Below are 15,218 nucleotides of genomic sequence, written 5' to 3'. Positions count from 1 at the left end.
CGTCGAGCCGTTTAGATTTGTGCTTAACTGTTGACGGACGCACGGACGGACGGACACACGCACAATCATGCGATTCTACAAGCTGCATCTGACTATGTCAGATGCGCTAAAAACCATACATTCCCATTGATTTGTGAGTGTTTAGATGACTGTACATACTCGTGTGTTCTTTTTTAACGCTTTTTCATGTCACTTTTCAAGGCACTTCCTACAAATGTGTGACTACATACTGCCATATATTAACAACTGATCATTGACAGTGCTACCCTTTCAACAAATAATTGCAACAATTCTGCAAATTTGAACCTATATAAAATATGTTTTATAAAAATACGAACAGATTTACGAAACAATTTCCCCCTTTCCTCACAGTATGCTTCATGCCTTCAGACCCTGTCTGACACAACTAACTCGAGACTTCCCTGATGTTTCAATATGCATTTTCACTATTTTTAGTCCCTGCTCATCCAACTCATAATTTTACAGTATTAGCACAATACATAATAAAATAATTTGTGCTAGAAAAACAATTTATGAGTGCAAGTGCATTCAGTATCTATATATCTACACCTCTGGCCAACCAACATAACTGGTCATTGGTTCTTTACATTAGTTCACCATTTAAAGGTATTTTCTTAAATCAAGAAATAAACATCAACAGAAGGGAGGGACACTGATAACGGTTGTATCCCTATATAATATCTCGATGATATGTCCAGCCCCTTTGGGACTGTTGTGCGTTAACCAACGAGATATGTCTGCAAACTAACAATAACTGATATGAATTAAAATTTCTGCAAGCTCGACTACAACTCAAGGATTTACGCAGTTTTTGACACGATCGAACTCGGTTATTTAAAACAACCGCATTACGACATCTCTCACACCCTGTTTGCGTTTCGTTTACATTTATGCACTTTTTAGATATATTATTTCGCACCTAACCCGCAGCTGCACTACGTGGTGACGACAAACCCACTATCACAGTCAATTAGAAACACGACGCACACGTGCAAAAGCCGAAATACGAAAAACCGTATACACAATCGCCAAGCGCACGACGGTAGTCTCTCTAAAACAAGAGATCGGTTAAATGCTACCGCTCCGCGGCGAGAAGCTTTCGCCGGCGCGCGAGCGTCGCCGCGATGCCGAGAGCGCCCCCTACGATGAACCTGACGAACGTGTCGCCGACGAGCGCGCCCATCGCGAACAGGCCGCGCTCTTTCGCGCTCTCGTACGTCACGCAGTCGGCATCAAAGCGGTTGCGCTTGCCGTCGATCGGCTGGTCGGCGTGCACGCCGAGGTGGCGCCCCCCGGAGGGCATGAACGCGAGGTCGGGCGCCGAGCCGACGAGCACGACGACGCGCGACGTGCGCACCGTCGTGAACATCTCGCCGTCAACGCTCGCGAGAACGACGCGGCCGTCGTCGCGGATGCTGTGCACGCGGTGGCGCGCGAACGCGCGGTAGCCGCCGCCGGCCGCCGCCGCCTCGTCGCCGCGCATCATCGCGTGCACGCGGTGGTACTCCGGGTAGAGCGCCGTCGGCAGGCGCGCGAACACGAGTTCGCGGTCGCGCGCGTCGCGCCGGAACGCGTGCAGCACGCGCACGCCGCGCTCCAGCGCCGCCAGCACCGCGTCGGCCGCGCTCAGCCCCGCGCCGACGATCAGCACGGGGTTGGGGTCGCGCGCGAGGTCACCGCTCGCGAGCAGCGCGCCGAGCTCGGCGACCGAGTGGTGCACGATCGCGCACGACTCGCCGTCGACGGCGAGCCGGTTTTGCCGGTCGAACGTGCCCGTCGCGAGCACCACGTTCGCGGCGTGGTAGCAGAAGGGCATCACAGCGCCGCTGCCACGGTCCTCGAAGCCGCGCACCTCCCACAACGGCTCCTCCCCCTCCTCCTCCTCGTCCTCCTCGTCCTCTCCTTTCTCCTCCTCCCAGCAGCCGTCTGTCTCCAGCTCGCCGCTCTCGCAGTCATACACGTGGTGCCCCCTCGCGGGCAGCCTGCGGACGGACGTGACCGTGCACGCGTCGCGGAAGAACGGCTCGAGCTTGTTTGCGCGAACGTAGTGCTGGTAGTAGCTGGCGACGTCGGCGACCGAAGCGCGATTCACGCTCGGCACGACCCCTGGTGGCGGCATGCCCGTCATCGTCCCGGAGCGTGGCCGGCCGCTGCTGTTGGCGCTGCGAGAGACAGTTGCGATCGTAAGAAATTAGCCCGCTACAGGAAAGACACTGCATAATGCACTGATAATTGCATGCTGCAGACGTTTCTGCTACAATACAGTGGCGATCGCAAGAACTTGGCATGTTGTACTTGCCACTGCTACGAAATACAGGTGACAAAGGCTACTCTATCTACCGCAGCTACATGGGATCCCTATTATTAAGTTAGTACACTTAAATTATACTCGGTCACAAACTCTGCATATCTGGTAATGTGATAGTCATATTACAATAGGGATGGACAGCAGTGAAAAAAATACACGGGGGCTCGGGGCGATTTAGCCCCCGAAATGCCAAAAAGAGCCCCGGAAATGCCAAAAACAGCCCCCGTAAATTTGCATAGAGTTCAATGCAAACCAAATTTCAGAGTGCTATTTTCGTGCACGCGAGCTTGAAAACTAGCCCCCGAAAAATAAATTTTTTTTTTTTTCCCTGATGGACAGATAAATATGGGGAGATGTTTCTGACTCAATAGTACGTCTGCACTGTCACCCTAATAATCATTGGTCTTATTTGCATAACGCGGTGGTGCAGTCCTCATGATAACTAGTTCAAAATATTGCTAGCAAACAAGACTGATGTGTATCAGTAATTCAGTGTGCATTTATTGCGAAATCACTTCAAAGATTCGAAAAAAATTTCCAAGAAGTATAAAGTTCAAATGATAATGATAACTAGTTTAAATAAAGCTAGCATACAAGACGAATGTGTATCAGTGTGTATAAGGTTAGAAATCCAGGGCGCGAAATTAGCACCGGCCCACTGGCACATGCTGGCAAATTATTTGGAGGGCCAGTAACATAGGCAAAACACCGGCCCTCCGAGCCGGTGGTTTCAGCTGTGTTAGGAAGTACCTACATTTTCATTTATAGCATTAACGAGCAAATACTAGCCTACATTACGGTTTTACCTGAAGGATATCATGCCATAATTTATCAAAATTTTACACATATGAAATCGAGAATGCAAGCATGAAACATGACATTGACAAAACACTTCGGTCATCATTCACGATCTGTATTATAGTCTGTTCAACAGCTACTATGCAATGCCGCACACTACAAAATTTTTCGGACAAGCAATGGTCAGTGAAACTGCCTCATCTTTATTTTATTTTTTATTTGTGAGGGCTGGTAAAAAACTTGTTACCAGCCCTCTGGACCTGGATTTCATGCCCTGGAAATCATTCCAAATATTTGGAACTTTTCCAGGAGTATGAAAGACTTCAGATGGAATCACTCAAGTGACTAATCCTAGCAAAGTAAACAGGCACTGAGAAAATAACCGGTAATAACCAGTTCAGCAAAGCTCTTTTTGCAACTAGCGAAAATATTTCAGCATCACGAAACCTGCAGGGCTGAGACATGAAGCAGTGCAGTATACTCACACGTGTAGTTTATGTAGGAACTGTTTGAAGCTGCAGTCGGGTAGCTCCATCCAGCTACCCAGGCTTAACGTCAGCATCTCTCCTTTCATCATCTGCAAACGTCCCCACGGAAACAATATTACAACCAGGCTTCAATAGTACATGTTAAAATCAATGAAGCAGACATCGGCTGCTATTCAGCAGTGTAGCCATTAATGCTGCAAGTCGTTTTATATTTATTAACAGATGCACCTTGCTGGAATACAGCTACACATAGCTGAAATTCACATACACACATCGAGAATTCAATCAAGGGCGTAAATGAGTACCACTCATTCTCAGATGTAAACACACAGGTGTTCATCACTGATCGCAAATCATTCATTTTTGAAAAAGAAACAACACTTTTTTGATGCTGGGTGGTTCGAGACTTTCTTAAACGTGGTCATGTTCAATCGCTGCTCACCTGCCACGCTCCTCCTGGCGGTCCTCTCCCGAGGACAACGTGTGGTATGGCTTCGCTGCTCTCATACTTCCAGCTTAGATGCGTTTCATGGTCCTGCCCAAGGTCAGCCATAGGTCGCGCGAGCGTGTCGAAGAGGAGCGCCACGGGATTGCTGGAGCGACCCTCTAGTCCTTCGCTGAGATACTCGATGTCCTACAGGGGGCAGCACATTCAGACAGTTTTCATCAGCATGATAGAAGGTAAGGGCACATTCGAAAACACTTGTTTACACAACCGTTTATATTCATTTTAATGTAATTATTATGCACGTGGGTCAGTGCTGAAACAAAACGTTTCTCAGTGGGGCCAACAAACTAGGCCTTAAATGATGGATATCTTCCCTGGAAGACTATGGTGATTTTTCTTAGGCTTGCCCTCTTGCATGAATACAAGGAAGGTAGTTTAGTGAAGGCGTTTAAATTAGTCATGCGGTCAAGGCCATTCTCTCCATTGTTAAAGGTTGCCACTCACAGGTACACACACAAAGACATACACACACATTCACACACACACACACACACACACATTCACTCACGCATGCACACACGCACGCACGCACGCACGCACGCACGCACGCACACACACACAGACACACGCAGACACACGCAGACAGCCAGACACACACCTACAATCACACACAGATGCAGACTTTCCTAATTTAACATAGGCAGAGAACAGAAACATTCTAAAAGCGCCAGTCTAGTCGTGGCAGAGACGCGCAAAAAGATTACGCACGCAGTGGAGCGATGCCAGATCCCGGCCCGATATTCCTGGCATGCCAGCCAGCAGTGGCCGGGGGCGCGGTCGGCTGGCGCCATGCCAGGACACCGCTGCCACTGCCTCTGCCGCCGCCAAGTACATCACCACCGCCGCAGCCGCCGCCGCCACCACGTACCTGATCCACCAGCGACACCTTCAGCTTCTCCTGCAGCTTCAGGTTGAGAATGTCGTCGTGATGCGACCGCCCCTTGAAATACGGCCGGTTTCCTGCGAGCTGGTACGACAGACTGATCCCTGCCGGTCCATTACCTGCAGAGAGACAGAGCACGCTCAGCCGCGAACGTGGCCATATGGCAACGTGCCATCAGACGAGACAATAATGATACCATCTATAGCTGTTTAAAACTGTATTCCATACATAACCCTGAAAATTAACTATTCGCTATGCTATCACTATCTTGTAACTTACTCGTTGATATCAATGAAAAACGTCTTTTCAGTATTGCATATCCGTTATGATTCCACCATGTTCCACGTGGAAAAAATTGCACATGATCAATAATATTTGGATGGATTGCTGAAGTATGAATTCTAAAGCTGCCACAGAAAATATTAGTGGTTATATGAGTAAACAAATCAAAATAGAAAGAATTTGTAAAAGTCGTCCCTTATTGACTGCTGAAATGTTGAATGCTTTTAGTATAGGTAGACTGAGTGAGTTTAAGGGATCATTCGCTCACTTCACTGTACACCACACAATGATATCAGGGGTTGATAATGATAAACTTGATATTATTTGGCATATATATTGGTTGATATTATTTGTCAATATTTTTTTCATTATTAACCCCTGGTGATATGTATATATGCATGTATATACACCACTTGTAGTCACTTTTTAGTTCAGGGTCATGGTCTTGTTGAGGGAACACTGCCAGTATTTACAGGTGAAAAATTCAAAATGGCTACTGCCAAAAAACAACATGGTTGCTTGTTTTTGATATTTGGCCAAATATCTGATATGATCGTTAAAAACAACTTTCTGCTTGTCTGGCTGGGATTGTGGCAACGGGAAAAAACTGTACACGAAATGTGGGTGGGAAACAAGCACACGCAGGCAATGTGACACATGAAGCTAAACTTCCCAGGCCATTACCAGATCTGCCTAGAGCACCTGGAAAGAAATCAGATAATTAAACTGAGACACAGCACAAAAGGCAACAGACAGCGATGGCGTCAGACTGGACTTTAGCTACCTATCCCCATGTCTCCGAGCAAACGGCAACGGCAGCTATATAGCTGCTATAAACCTACACCCACCCATGACATAAAACATGATGGCGCTATAAATACACATTATGCAGTCATATATGTTCATTTTAATTATTAGGCTACCGTGGGACAGTATGCACTTGTACTTCGTGTATGTGTATGTATGTACTTGTCTTAGTACACATGCTTATATTTACTGGGAGATAGTGTACGCACATCTAAGCTGCTACATCAAAACTTAAATATCGTATTTCGTGAGTCACAGGATGCACATTTTATCAGAAAATCTATCAAAAAACCACCTCCTATAAGCTTAAATTCAGTGTAGCAGACATCATGTTAGCAGGAGTGAATAATGACTAGATTATCTATTATTATTCACTCCCGATGATACTATAATTTATAACCAAGACATTTTTAGCTATGATATGGCATACAGTACAGCTCAGCGGAACGACTCGCAGCATGCTGATGCGGCGCGCCGGAAGCAGTTTTGGATTTGCGGGGGGCAAAGACCTAAGGGGGCTCACGATTTTTTTTATCGTGTGTGCGCAACGTGTGTGCGTGAGCGCGTGTGTGCGTGATCGCGTGTGTGCGACGTGTGTGCGTGAGCGCATGTGTGCTGAGCGTGTGTGCATGTGTGTGCGTGAGCGCGTGTATGCGGCGTGTGTGCGTGAGCGCGTGTGTGCGACATGTGTGCGTGAGCGCGTGTGTGCGACGTGGGTGCGTGAGCGCGTATGTGCGACGTGTGTGCGTGAGCGCGTGTGTGCGCGAGCGCGTGTGTGCGACATGTGTGCGTGAGCGCGTGTGTGCGACGTGGGTGCGTGAGCGCGTATGTGCGACGTGTGTGCGTGAGCGCGTGTGTGCATGAGCGCGTGTGTGCGACATGTGTGCGTGAGCGCGTGTGTGCGACGTGGGTGCGTGAGCGCGTATGTGCGACGTGTGTGCGTGAGCGCGTGTGTGCATGAGCGCGTGTGTGCGACATGTGTGCGTGAGCGCGTGTGTGCGACGTGGGTGCGTGAGCGCGTATGTGCGACGTGTGTGCGTGAGCGCGTGTGTGCATGAGCGCGTATGTATGACCCATTTCCGCTGGATTGCGTCATCACCGCCGACGCTTGCATGGAAACCCCAGAGAATGCTCGCAGTTAATCTGAGATATGAAGCTCGGCAGTCAACGAGGACCATTGCCTCGCTGCAAAATATAGCGATGCTAACAATACAATAATAATGTAATATAGATGTTAGATATATACGAACCGTCAGCGTTTTCAGAAACGTGCCGATCGCAAGTTCCCGTGTGGCAAATTTTTGTCGGCGCCACTCGCTCAGCCGTGGTCCGATGCGTGACGTGGGCAGGTAGCAAGAGCTCTTACCTCGGTGAGGATCCCACTGGCGAGTCGAGAATAGCTATACCTGTCAGACAACGAGCCGCCGCAAACCAGCGTGCAGGTTGTATTTATGGAGTTACTGGTGGCGCGCATGCACGTGCATGATATACCGCAAGCGTGACTGGCGATTTTTTGAGATTATAGGTGTTACTTGAGTGGGTGACAGAAAGCCCGGCTCGCCTGGGCAGGGCCGGCCTGCGCGACGCGCGCGCTAGTCGAAAATATTGGACGTATTTGCCGAAGAGGTAAATTATCTTGGCGAGGGAAAGTCGTTGGGTTTACTGATTGCTCCGCGTTGCTGTTTGCAGTGGCTGTAAGAGAGAATGATTTGGACGGTAAGTTTTCGGGAGCGTGCAATAAGCAGGCTCTGTTTGTTTAATTCATGGTTGTGTGTGTGGTTTGCGTGGCGTGCGCGCATCCATTTCTGACTACGTGCGTGTGCTCATGAATGCGTAATTTGGCATGCATCTTAGTTTCTTAGATGGTGCGTGATTACCATTTATTTGTTATCTGCATACATTCATTTCTATATAATATATGCATTATCACGTGTGTGTGCGTGTGTGTGTGTGTGTGTGTGTGTGTGCGTGGCGTGTGTGTGTGTGGTGTTGTGCGTGCGTGCGTGCGTGCGTGCGTGCGTGCGGTGTGTGTGTGTTGCTGGCGCCGTGCGTGTGTGTGTGTGAATATTGGTGCGTGCGTGCGTGCGTGCGTGTGCTCGTGCGTCGTGCTAACAACGCATATATGTACGTGCTGGAGGCTTCACGATAACTGCATCTTTATTTGGGTCATTATTAGAGACGTAGGTGTTTTACATGACCATTCTGCAGTGCATCGAGCGCCTCACAGGTAATCATGTACACCTGAGGTATGGATTTTACTGGCAGGTAAAGGAACGAAATGTACAGTAACTAAATATTGGAGGTGCTGTGCCGGATACGCGCTAAATGCATGAGATAAAAATTAGTAATATAGATGATAATGTATGTATAATAGATTTAGTGTGGAACATGGCATGTGTGTGAGTTCCGTATATCTAGTATGTGTATGTGTTTAGTCTGTAGCATGGCTGGAGTGACATATGTTAACATAGCAGCAGTTTTTTATAGTTAACAAAACATCGGCTAATTGACTGATCTGATAAATTATATAATAATAGTATATTGACGATATGAGCAATAAAAATGAATTGTTTATGTTGATTAATAGCCAGGAAATACTTAGAAAAGACTCAGCCGTGTACTCCCTATGTATTAGGCAGGCTATGGAAAGCTAACTTGAAAAGTTTGTAAAAAAAAAAGGTCGTGCATATGGAGTAAGGAAGAGTAGTCTAATGAAGCACGTAATCTATGGTATCAAGAGTACATAATTAGAGTTATTATGTCTCCATTAGAGATATATATCTCTATTATGTTCTCTTGATGGTATGCATACAGGCTTAAAATCTGTGTGCGCAATCACGCTTTGAGTAGAAATATTGTTTATTATAGTCTATGTGTCCCTATAGCCAGAGAATAACGCAGAGGTAGAAAACATTACTTTTCACCTGATCTGCCCTATATAATCAGCTAGATTGAAATCATGCTAAAACCCTCCAATGATGAGACTGCTATAAAAAGCCCTCCTGCGTAAGGATATAAATTATAATCATGTAGGGAACACCTGAGGTTTGGCCAAAAATAATGTGGAATACTGCAGAATAACGTAGAATTATTATTAATAGAATTTATTTAATAGCAATGTTACTATATCTTTATTATCATATATATATGTTTTCCTGATATTATACTTGCAAATCTTATACTATCGAAATCGATTGAAAAAAAGAAAATGATCGGCATATATCCACGTATATGGTGTAAAGCATTTACTAGCATGATGATTATTGCTTTATAGTGCCGTATGCAGGTTAACCGTACATAGTTACCATCCTAGTTTTGGTAAGCCTAACAGCCGCATGGCCTGGCAGTTGACAAGGAACAGATTGTCACAATAGAGAAAAGAGATAGAAAAGAAGTTTTCCTTGATCTATGAGTACAAAATACTGCAGCTGTGTTCAAAAAATGCCAGAAATAGCTGCCACTCCCAGATGGTTGCTAGGTATGTTATCCATAATATTATAGAATCTGTTAATAAATGAGGCGTGTGCCTGCTGCTGCTGCTGCTGGCCGTTGTGTTGTTGTTGTTGTTGTTGTTGTTGTTGTTGTTGTTTGTTTTGTTTGTTGCTGATACTGCTGTTGTTATTGTTGCTGCTGCTGCTACCTGTTGTTATTGATTGTTGTTGTTGCTGTTTTTGTGGTTTTGTTGTTATGCTTGTCCACCAGATAATGCTCCTGTTATGGATTCTATTTCATGACTTAAGAGTTCAATTCCAATATCTCCTAGTCTAGGCACTGGCTGCTGCAACCTACCTATGTAGTATTTGCATAATATACTGTCCTGGTATGTTTTGGTTTGGCATTTGATGCCTTGGATTCGTACCGTCTACATTTCATATCCCACCTTTACCTAAGCTCATAGGGTCTAGTGTCCCCAGGTACTACCGGAACGTATCCTGGTAAGTTGTAACTATTTGATATGGTTAGGGTTAGGGTTAGGGAGTAGGCGTAGGCGACTCCCTAGACCTCGTTAATGGAGTCCCGGCGAGGTACGGTCCGGCTGCCGGGCATATTAGATAGTCCAGGGTACGTTCCTGTATACCGGACCGTACCCAGGGTACGTTCCGGCTGTACCCTGGGGGACATAGACCTCTCAGCTCTACTAATATAGCGCTAATTATCATCGCAGACGAGTGCATTATTTCTGGTGGTTTGCATGGAAACGTTTGCTGCGAGTAACACTGCCACAGGTAATATAACAAGCGTGGTATTTAATGTCGGCAGCGGAACCCTGCTCGAGCGAGCGATCAGTCGAGCTCACGTGATTTCGCTGTGCAGCGTTCCGCAGTGTTCAACAATGGCGGCGAGGTCGTCCTCGAACCCTAACGAGCAGGTTCCGGTGCGGGCGCAGGCGAATTAAGCTAAACTGGTTCGATGAAGAGGACTTTTTTGGCATGCCATGGTTCACTCGTTGGTGTTTCCGCCACTCAAGTTTTGCCGGCTCAGGCGTATTTTTTTCTCGAACAGCCTCACGAGAACCCGGTGCATTTGTGCGGAAGGGGCGTGTTACGCGGGTGGGGTGGGATAGGTGTAATCTCTGAGGACGCATCTGGCACTTGCTGTGCTATGGATGAGGAGAATGATGGAATCTCTACTTGGATTGGGCAAGCTCCAGTTACGTATGTGGCATAAAGGTGCAATAGAGTATCTTGATCTCATGAATGTAGCACATCTGCAAAATGGAAAGAGGAAGTCTTCTAGCAGTAAATTTATTGGCCGTTTTATTGCTTGTCCTTGATTCGAGGGAAGGACGCGCGATAAGGCACCAGCATCATGCCTGAGTAAGGCAATTTAATGGCATAGTCCGACAATAAAGTCACATAGACTGGCACGGTAAACGTGAGTCATTGTTTGCATCGATCAGCCTTGTTGTGGCAGCTGTATGTACCTTTGAAGTCAGATTAGGTGTTCAGTTTAGTCCCACTCATAGTGACTCATCATTTATTTAAGTTCAAACATCAAACATTTAGCGCGCAAAACGTTAGCATCATACATAATAAAGGTATCAGGAGAAATGACGCTGCAAAAATTGGTAAGCTGTGTTTTAAAATGGTACTTGGCATACTCACACACATGAATCCCACTAATTAATGAAGCACAGTTGAAATCATACTATGACGTGCACTTGTAAGCAAGAGCTAGCAGAGACCTGATAAAACAGCATTGCGATGACGTAGTGCAGGAAAATGAGATTTTTTAATTAGTGGAAGTGCACGTGTATTGGCTTATACGTTTACGAATCTCCCGCATCACACTTCTACTTTACCATAAGTCACACGCAGAGAGTTCCAGCATGCCCTTGATAGAACGCTACTGACAGCACACCTTCAAAGTTGATAATAAGAAAAATATTATATATGAAGTTCATTTAGTGTTGTGCACATCGTTTATTTGCACGTGTATCTTTAAGTATGTTCACATCCATGTCTTCGTCAGGAAGTAATCTTTGAACGCTTTGGAAAAAAAAAAAAATATTATGGACGATATTTAGTCACCGGTCCCAGATTTTCTCTAGACTTGATGGCATTGTTAGTGACTATAAACTGGTTTTCTGTTGATGCCCGGACAACGCAGAGTTAATTTTATAAGGCCATAATTATAGTTCATCCTAGACTGCAGAATCGTAAGAGCCTGTTCTGGTTTTATTTAATGCCTAACACGGCCCTCCACGAATTAGTCTCACCAGGAATACGGTATCAACATATCACGCGATACGGTGTAAACTTCGTATGTCGATAGGTTTCTGGTCTAACTCGGTAGGTAGCCTGTTTTAGACCGCCAGAACACCGGGGGTCCCAGTTTAAAGTGCCATGTGATGTAGCTACCTAATTGGAACGATGCCGATCAAATTTCCCAATGTTGCGATCGGATTGCGCAGCGTGGGAAGGCGATGGGCCGTCGTGGCCAGCCGGGGCTGTTTGCTGCGCGGCGTGCGCCCTTTATTTCTGTTGGTATTCTCAACATGTGCGGTGCGTTGTTACTTACAGGTACCGATCTGGAGCTCGCACTGAGCCGGGCGACGCAGGAAGAAGCTAAGGCCGAGCGAAAACCAGCGAGCATGAAGGCCGACAAAAAGGATCGAGAATGACCTTGGCTGCAAGCCGCAGACTACGGGTGTCGTCATAGTCGGTGAGTGCGCGCGTCGGCAGACGTTTCCGTCGCCTCTTCCTTCGCTCTCTGTCTCTCCTCTTCTTCTTTTCCCACGTATTCTCGTACGTTTCCTTCGTGCAAGGCGTACCGCGGGAGCGTTTTTGTACTCGTATATCAGTACTAACATACTGTTTCTGGTGGGTTTGGTGGCGTAAACTAAAGCCGATAGTCGAATCCGTTGTGTTACTTCGTATCGGTGCGGCCGGCAGGAGTTGGCAGCTAGTCGTAAATGATATGCGCCAGTGTCTGGTCGCTTCCGAAGCCCTCGACTGTATGTTGTGTGATGGCATATCTCCTTTGGTGTAACGAGTCTGACGTAATCTAAACAACCGTCGAAGCATCTCCCACATCGTTTAGTGTCTTGAGGCATCTCTACATGTCTTTAAAGGCATCGTTACGTATTGAAGTGTCTCGAAGTGTTGCGCGGGGTATTAAAATAATAGTACGGGTATCGGAAAGGGCATTAAGCTGCAAATACAAATGATTTAGGTTTCAGTGAAAGTGAAAAAGTATTTACTATCAACAATACAATCAGCAAAATAGTGGCTGCTATCACAATATATTCTAACCATTACACTTGTTGCAAACTTTTCTGGGGTTATTGGATCAACACTCAGCAATTTGATATAGTTATAAAAAAAGAATAACATCATATATACCAGGCCCGGTAATACCTACTTACTGAATACGATGCAGAGTTGAGGCAAGGAATGATGAAAAGCTCTAATAACAATAGTTGGATTAATTTTGAGTTTGTGCCTGAAAAGCAAAGAAAAGATGTTTTTGCGACGTGTGTATGTATGGTGGACACAGCATGATGCAGCTTGGTAATTGCAGCACTAATCGACAATAGCTGCGAAACCTTAAAACAGCAAAAAAGAAGCGAGTAAGAGGATTGGCCTATTTAAGCATCGTGCACGCACGGTGTTTTTACGTGGTTTCCAAAATGACGAGAAATATCGTTATCTGTTTTTAGCTCATCTGCATAGTCAAGATGAGCTTGTAGAATCGCATGATCGTCCGTGCGTCGTGCGTCCGTCCAAGTCGTCCGTCCGTGCCGTCCGTCGGCGTCAACAGCTTGTGGCACAAATCTTAACGCGCTGCGACGTACGGTCACGAATATTCGGAAGTGGGGGGGTAATCCGAAAAACGAGTTGTGAGTGATGTCGAAGCTGGGGGTGCAAGGTCAAAGGTCCAAGAGGTGTAAAAGAAAGGAAATTCACTCTTAACTTAAGGTAAGGAGGAATCGCAGAATTGCGCACAAATACCTAAACAGCTCGACCTGGCTCGTGATGAGTCGGTGTATAGCATCCATGGTAGGAAAAGCCAATCACTGTGCCGAAATTGGAGGTCAATAGGTCAAAGTCAATGGCACAGGGCAGATTTTAGAAATTTTTGAGACGACATGGTCGTGACGGAGCGAATTGAACAACTTTTTTGTTTCAGCCGGTGACCTGAGCATTTTATGGCTTTATGTGAAAAGGACATGAAAATGCCTTCTGCTGACATGCGAAGGAGTAAGTGTCGGATAACCTTTTGACCCTCAAGAGGAGTGGTTAAACGATGGATTTGTTGAACTGTTAGAAAGGAGTGTAACTGCTTTGCTTGCTATTAGAGCCCCCTCCCCACCCTCCCCCTTCCCCCTCCCCCACCGCCTCCCCCGTCCCCCCGACGCTTCCCCCACCCCTCCCCCTCACCCTTCCCCCTACCCTCCATCTGCGATAGTTTGGGCGTGTCCTAACAATGATGTGTATCACAACTGGTTTCTGAATATCTGCGTCTAACAAAATGTGGTACTCGCACGCACTGAAATTTTACGTTTATAATCCCTTGCAACAGACCTCAGATGAGCCGCAGACGCTCTGCGGCTCTTGTGGTTATAAATCAAAGTAAATAAATTATGTGTATATATATATATATATATATATATATATAATAATATATATATATATATATACTATATATATATATATATATATATAAATTATTTATTATAAAAAAATTCATCTAATTATCGCTTTATCTCGCATCACGATACTGGCGCGGAATCACAACCAGTTTCAAGGAATAGATATAATACCAAATCTGATGAACCAATCTGATCACCAATCAATATAGCTAAGCCAAGCTGCAGCAGTAATCTAAGCACTTGGCAAGCTGTCTCCCACGCTTCATTGCTGCTAATTTGAACTAACGATTTAAAAGGTTGAAAAGAACTATTAATATTTTTTGTATGCGTTTAATAGTTTTCAATGGTCTCTTACAAAAACTAGTTTGATATGCTTTTGTTAATCAGTGAAATTTGTCCTATTTGCTCCTTGCAACCATGGACACATGACGAAACTACCAATTCGTGTTTGTTGTCAATAAGTGTAAACCGCTAGATGAAATAACAGTGCCTTTTCATGCACACACACCTAGTCACCTACGTATGCTACGTCGGTTACTATTATACAGGACTAATGCGAATAGTAATCCATATTGTTGGTGCTTATAAAGCTCCAATTGCATGTAGACGCCATCCCAAATTTAAAATGGTAGTAATGCAGGTCAGCGTCTTGACTGCATACTCGCCTGCATCACACAAACTTAGCAGCCTGGGTTAATAATGCAAATAATAACAATAATAATAATAACAGCACAAGGCGGTTAATGACACATTTGATTTTGTCATTATATAACGCCCTGCAACTAGGTATGTGCTCACTAGGTGTGTCGTAGGGGGGGGGCTCCAAATCCGAAAATATGGAGGGGGCAAAACAACATCACCCCCTCCCACCCCAAAAAAAAGAAGCAGTGGTGAAAGAACAAAAAATAAGTAATGAGCAAGACTTGCGTGATTGACGCTCGAACTAGTCCGGCACACGACCGCTCATGCACACATCGCGCACACTAACCGCTCACGCACCCACGTCGCCACACGCGCATCCAACGCAC

At 45.9% G+C, this 15,218-nt stretch overlaps 1 protein-coding gene across 3 annotated transcripts in view; it reads right to left on the bottom strand.

Annotated features, from left to right (window-relative positions):
* Positions 1–295: 295 nt before the first annotated feature.
* The window catches only part of LOC106808869 (oxidative stress-induced growth inhibitor 2-like), a 45,116-nt gene continuing 30,193 nt past the window's right edge, over positions 296–15,218 (bottom strand). For all 3 annotated transcript variants that reach the window (XM_014811761.1, XM_014811770.1, XM_014811780.1), the window contains exons 3-6: positions 4,992–5,125; positions 4,058–4,249; positions 3,613–3,704; positions 296–2,183 (exon numbers count right to left, since the gene is read on the bottom strand). In XM_014811761.1, the coding sequence (XP_014667247.1) occupies positions 1,097–2,183; positions 3,613–3,704; positions 4,058–4,249; positions 4,992–5,125 (1,505 nt within the window). In that variant the 3' untranslated portion in view covers positions 296–1,096. The remainder of the gene's footprint in view (positions 2,184–3,612; positions 3,705–4,057; positions 4,250–4,991; positions 5,126–15,218) is intronic.

Source organism: Priapulus caudatus, unplaced genomic scaffold, assembly GCF_000485595.1.
Source record: "Priapulus caudatus unplaced genomic scaffold, Priapulus_caudatus-5.0.1 Scaffold13, whole genome shotgun sequence".
NCBI lineage: Eukaryota > Metazoa > Priapulida > Priapulimorpha > Priapulimorphida > Priapulidae > Priapulus > Priapulus caudatus.
Note: the sequence above shows the minus strand (reverse complement) of the source record. Positions and strands in the feature narration are given on the sequence as shown.